Raw genomic sequence first — 6,373 nt, 5'->3', positions numbered from 1 at the left:
TTCGTTTCCCACTTAAAAAATTATCTCGAGACGGCAAAACCTCAATTTTGGCTCTAGGTACGAAATACATTATTGTACACTTTGCACACTTTGTACACTTGTATACCTAATCTAAATGACCATTTGATTCATCTTTGTAACTAACTGCGTGGGTGTAAAAATAAACTGCAAGATCGGGTAATATCTTACTTCATTCCTCTACTAAAGTAAAATAATAAACGTACTTCAGTAGGTATATCATACTATAAGTTGTCAGTAAGGAAACATCGAGAAAAGGATTAAACTATTAGTACACAGAAGAAAGTCATGGAAGAAATATTTATTTCTTTTTGTTAAAAAATTACATAAAATGACTGTTTACAAAGATTACAACAAAGTTAATCTTAGACATAAACAATTAAAGCTCTTTAACGACAATATTATATTGACTGTTCATTTAAAATGTTTGCCTGTTTAATAGATTAATCAGTTATCTATTTCCTATATTTACACAACTATACAAAACGCAATTAAGCTGCACGGCTAAGAAAACTTGAATCTGTACATCTACAGTTTGTAAAAAGACGATTAGCTCAGGTAGTTCAAAATCATGTAGAAAAGGATTATATCTAACTTGTATGACACAAAACTATAAATGGCACAAATGAAACTAAACAATATAGATTATAGAATATTAACAAATATAACAAAGATTGCCTTAGCATCACAGAGAAAGTATTGTTCTTCAATAGCACCATGATTATTTAGAATAAAATATTGAAATATTTCATCAGCTAAATATTTTTTCAGGAAACCAAATACAATTTCTTAAAAAAACGTATTACTTAATCTTAAAATATTACAAATGTTTCATTTTTCAAACTTTAACTTCGTTTTCCTGTGTACAATCCTTTGTTAAATTGTAAAACATTTAATTTTTAAATAATTAAGATTATTAACAAGAGTGTTATGAAAAAGTTACAAACTACCTATTAATCAGTTAAATGTCTGTACAAGGTTGTAAAACTCTGTACTACTTTGGATTATTTCGCACCTCTATGACAACGCCGCCACCACCGTTCCTGGGAGCGTATTTGTTGTTGTCGTCTCTGCCTCTGTAATGACTTTTCGTAATCGTTTTCGTTTCACTCGACTCAATAGTTTCTTTACCTCGGCCACCCTTCACTGGTACAGTCTTTTTTGAGAAGCTTTGAACAGTGTTGGTCACACTCGGTCTTAGAGGATCGTCTGACTTTGACGTTATCCTAACAGTTTCAGAGTAGTCATCATTGCTTCCTCTTCTGACTATGCTGCGGTTTACCATTTCTCCTCCATTTGTTCTAAACGAGGGTGTGTGAGTTATACTTGTCGTGTAAGTAGGAGAAATCGGGGAATTAACTCGATCTGAACCGTTCACTAGCGGAGAACTTGTGTTACTCGACCTGAACGAATTGCTGTACTCCAGGACCCTGCTTCCGTTTTTCAGTGGAGTACTCGTAAATAACCTTCCTGATCTATCGTCAATGTCTGGAGAGAGTTTTCGGCTGTCGTTAGCTTCATTACCGTGCAGAGTTCTATAGAGTTCTGGTGCTCTGTCCTGAAGATTTTTCATAAATATTTTTTTCTTTGTATCGTGTACAGTTCTGCTATTGGTGTACCCATTAAGATGTCCAGTCGATTTGTTAATGTGGTCGGAGTATCCAAAGGGACGTCTGTAGTCTTCTTCGTTTATCGCTTGAGTGATGTCTTTTGTACTTCGGCTGATGCTAGTTACTATCCCTGGACTTTTCAGAGGTGGAGGTGATTCGTCCAACCGGTGCAGTTGAGGGTTAGACTTATGAATGGAATTAAAATCCGGACTCATATCTGCACCATGGACGTTGAAGCTTTTGCTGCGAAGGAGAGATGACCTGTAAGTTCTAGCAGGCTTGGCAGGACCCATCCCTGTTGGACTGGTCTTATTTACGATGGACACGTTGATCATACTGTTGGAGTTTGGGTTGCCATTCACTTTGTAGCGCTGACTCTCCCAGGAGTGGGGAGATGAAGAAATCCTTTCTGCATTACTCTTCGTAACGTAGACCTGAAATGTAAACAGATAGATTAAACAGTGATTTGTAAAAGAACTAGTTAGAGTTATCTACAAACCAAACCATATTGCCTCTTTAATCAAATACAGACTAAAGGACTTCTGTCTCACATTCTGGGGACAAGAGGACATAGGATGTCTAAGATATGAGGAAAAGTCATGATGCATACATACAAATAATATATGCCATGAATCTAAAAATAGGTTTCAAGTTTTCGGCTTTGTGAATTTCTATTACCAATGACCTTTTTTGCCCTTTGTGGGAAAAACCTCATACCTTATATATATATATATATTGGAAAGTTGATGGTTTTTTTTCAAAAGAAAAAAGATCCTGAGTCAACGAGTCAGATTTTCATTATTCTTCTGTTGAAGGAATATAGTTTTGAGAGGAAGGGGTTGTTAAAGACATCATTTTAATTTTGGGTGTCAGTTTTAAAGACATTTAATATTCATTGTATAACAGTCTAGCAGCCCACAATAAGCTTCTAAGTTTGCTTTAGTGCAACATAATTTGGTTTAGCAAACAAGTAGTTTTTACTTTCTCCCCCTACACAGTACAGTATAGAGAAAAGGAGAAAATATTGTTTTCGTCAAAATAATTGAATTAGAGTTTAGGGTCCCCTGAACTAAACCTACCACACGATTATACAAAATGTTAATGTTTAAAGGTTATTGTCAGCTTGGAACAAAATTAATTTGACAACTCTTCTTTTATTTACATTGTAATGTCAAAGCAAATAATGTCAACATTGTAATTTTTTATTGATGTTATGTAGACCAATAAATATTTAATTAAAAAAACCTCACCCCAGGACTTTGAAAGTCAACACTCAACGGAGTCGAGTCCCTGGTTAGTATCGACGCTATCTATGATATTCCTCAGTATGGTATCTATAATGTTGTAAAATTTACGCCCAGTCGGTTCAGTAGTTTTTATGTGATAGAGTCAAACACAGACAGACCCCTTCAGATTTTTATATGATAGCATGGATATGCAAATTAATATTATAGTTTTAGATAACTTCTTGATGTTGTCAGGGGTCACAAAATGAACTTATTTGCTAGTTAATATTCTCTCCTCTGACTTCTCCATTGACCAATGTTATCTTACCTGTTTCTTGGTCTTCTCCTCATGCAGCTTCCTAGGCAGAGTCTGAACTCCACCACGGTCGGAGTAGTCTATCACATGGTTGTTGGTCACGTGGTTGTTGGATATCAGCCGACTCGTCGACTTGCTGAAACGGCCTAAGGTGCTGCTACTGTTCAACTGCTGGTTCCTGAAACAACATCATCTACGTTACAATATCTGTGACACATAAATCATAAACAATCGTAACTAAATAATGCAGTAGTACAGTGAAAACTAAACTTACAATAACCCTCGTCTTGGCAAGAACCTGGGGGACGATCTTTTATGGTCTAACATTTCTAAACAATGTTTCATCTCTTGTTTGACGACCCGTGCGTGAATTGCACATTTTGGTTGAGTTCAAAACTTGTTTTAGAGGCAAAAATCAACAGTGTACCTTTCAAAGATGATTTATGTTTATTATGTGAATAAACCCACTAATTTACAATAAATTAAATTTGTTGATTTTAAATCAGTACCATAACTAGTGATTTATCCAACTTAATCAGGTAACAAGCCTACAAGGTTACAATTAATTATCACTAAAAGGGTAGGATATTTATAATCCATTTTCATGAACTGTTTCATCTCTGTGTGCCATCTGATTGTGATTAAAAGTTTGAACTGAGATAGCAGACGTTATTAAATTACAATTCACGATTAAAACCATTATAAAGAAAGTTGGTCAGCATCACAGACTCTTTGAAAGTTTAGTGAACTCTAGAAATAAATTAAACGCTAGATGGGCGAAGTCATAGATAAAATTTCCTTTTTTTTTAATTTAGCCTCGTCAGTCATTTCTTCTCTTCACTATATCAGCTTTAAAACGACACTTAAAATCGCCAAAAATCGCAGTTGTCGTAGCAAGCATACTTGAGAACCACGATGCTACAGTATGTAGTAACCGTGAAAGCATTTAACTTCCTGGGCAATAGGCCTAGTATGTATGTTTATCATTAATTGTAACAGTAGTGCTAATGTAATTTAAAATGTAAAATAAACAATATATTGAATGTTGAGAACCGTTTATTTACGTTGTGAGAGAACCTAATGACATACGTCCGAGCCAAAACACACTCTAAAGCATGCGTTGAGTTGAGATTATTACATAATTTAACTAGCGGCTGTTGCAAGCGAAAGTGGGACGCACACAACAACACCGGCTAACTGACTTTTACTGCTTACTGCCTTGAGTGATACTATCCGCTGTGTTCAATCTATCAACATATCTGAATAACAGATCAATATACCTATATAGACAGGTTGTTGAATGGCTGATATCCATAATATGGTGTGTCTTTCATTCGTTTCAAGTAAGCATAAACAAAAAAATAGTTTATATTCATAGGGTATCATTAAAACAAACACAAACTTTCATGATGAAATCCTATTTTAGTATCTCATTAACTTTTTTTTTTAATTAGAGTCTAATTTAATTTACAAATTAAGGACCTACCGGTAGTGAAAAATACCTGTGTTTAAGTTATTGTTAATCAATGTTAAAAATTTAAACTGTTTTCTAAATTTTGAAAATGTTGGTTAAAATCCAATAATCTTTTTCAGTTTCCAAATAACTTAAATCCAGGTTGTTGATGATAAATTTAAATAACTCTTTGAAGAGAAGTGGGGGAAGGGGGAAGGGTTTCAAGGTTGCATTTTAATTGAGTTGCAGCTTCAACCTGCACAACATGTTTATTTAAACTGTTTACATTTGCATGTTAGGAAGAGAGGAGTGTGCCGCCCAGCTGTTAGCCTACAAGGTACAGTCTGTGTAGTGTACAACAGGTAGTTCCGAGGCAAGCGAGTCAGCAAAATTTACCGAGTGAGGGCGTTCGCAGTTCTCAGTTACACATGCTGTCCTATATACTTCTTGATGTAAAATAAACCCCGTATCAAATTTTATAACACACTTCATTCGGAAAGATAAGCTTTTTGAGTACCATATGAGTAGAGACTAGTACAAAAAGCAGTCGGCGTTCTTTGGCAAACCTCCGAAAACATTTTGGAAGCCATTATATAATTTAATGTGCAATATTCAGTATTTGTATTGGATGTTAATGGATGTTCATTTCTATGGAAGGGGCCGATTTAAAGACAACGCTTGATGCTGATTTTCTTACTTAAGACGAATACTGTAATGCTTCATTTAGCGTCAACAAACTCAGCTTTCGTACCTACTCAAATAAGTTCAAGTCTCAGTAGTTATACTGTATTATGACAATATTTCCATAATGAAGGAATAAATAATTTAAACTGTTAACGACGAGTCAGTAGGAAATCAGAATGTAAGCGGGGTGCCCACACACTAGCGGATAGGCCTACACAGCGCCCAAAGCTTGGTGTTTTTGTATATTTATAAAAGACTAGCTGTACCCGCGGGCTTCGCCCCGTTTAACTTCATAAGTATTCGCATGGCTCATTCACGTCCTGGTTGAAGTTCGTTCGCTACGCTCACTCACCTTTAGGTTGGAGCTCGTTCGCTGCGCTCACTTGCCTTCAGGTTAGCTCGTTCGCTACACTAACTCGCCTTCAGGTTGAAGTTCGTTCGCTACGCTCACTCACCTTTTGGTTGGAAATTAGCTGTTGTCATAAATTAAAAAAAAATTAATAGTGCTGCACCCTGTTGGTAATCCTTGTAACTTTTATGCTATTGCACATCATAGAACAGAACCAACTTGTTTAATTGAAACAGCTGTTAAGATTCATTAATTCCTTTTAAATATGAAAAATCATAAGATTAACATGGGGAACTACAGAGCCACTGGGGTGGAGCCCGAAAGGGTTTTTGAGATAAGAATATGCTTTAATGTTAATCGGGAATGTGAGCTATCATCATGCCAAATTTCAGCCCAATCCGTCCAGTAGTTTATGCGTGATTGAGCAACAAACACACACACAAACACACACACAAACATACACACAAACATACACACAAACTCACAAACTTTCAGATTTATAATATTAGTAAGATAAGATAAATGCAAGGTAAGCAGACTCATAATCATATACAAAGGAAATTTACACGCAATCGAATCAATTGTGTTGTATCCCTGGCTTTAAAACGCCATTTGTTAATGTCTTTTAAATTTTCAATTAAATATCTCATATTTGATGCTAGACGAGACATTAATTTTGAAGTAGTCACTAAACAACAATTCAATACTTTAAAATAC

The 6,373-nt window shown here is 35.4% G+C and overlaps 1 protein-coding gene across 3 annotated transcripts in view; it reads right to left on the bottom strand.

The window, feature by feature from the left end:
- Positions 1-300: 300 nt before the first annotated feature.
- LOC128981962 (uncharacterized) overlaps positions 301-6,373 on the bottom strand; it is a 206,328-nt gene continuing 200,255 nt past the window's right edge. For all 3 annotated transcript variants that reach the window (XM_054400977.1, XM_054400972.1, XM_054400987.1), the window contains 2 exons: positions 3,183-3,348; positions 301-2,062 (listed from right to left, as the gene is read on the bottom strand). In XM_054400977.1, coding sequence (XP_054256952.1) covers positions 1,013-2,062; positions 3,183-3,348 — 1,216 coding nt within the window. In that variant the 3' untranslated portion in view covers positions 301-1,012. The remainder of the gene's footprint in view (positions 2,063-3,182; positions 3,349-6,373) is intronic.

The sequence above is a fragment of the Macrosteles quadrilineatus genome, unplaced genomic scaffold (genome assembly GCF_028750875.1).
Source record: "Macrosteles quadrilineatus isolate MER2022 unplaced genomic scaffold, UCM_ALF_1.0 Scaffold_1__1_contigs__length_201487025, whole genome shotgun sequence".
NCBI classification, from domain to species: domain Eukaryota; kingdom Metazoa; phylum Arthropoda; class Insecta; order Hemiptera; family Cicadellidae; genus Macrosteles; species Macrosteles quadrilineatus.
Note: the sequence above shows the minus strand (reverse complement) of the source record. Positions and strands in the feature narration are given on the sequence as shown.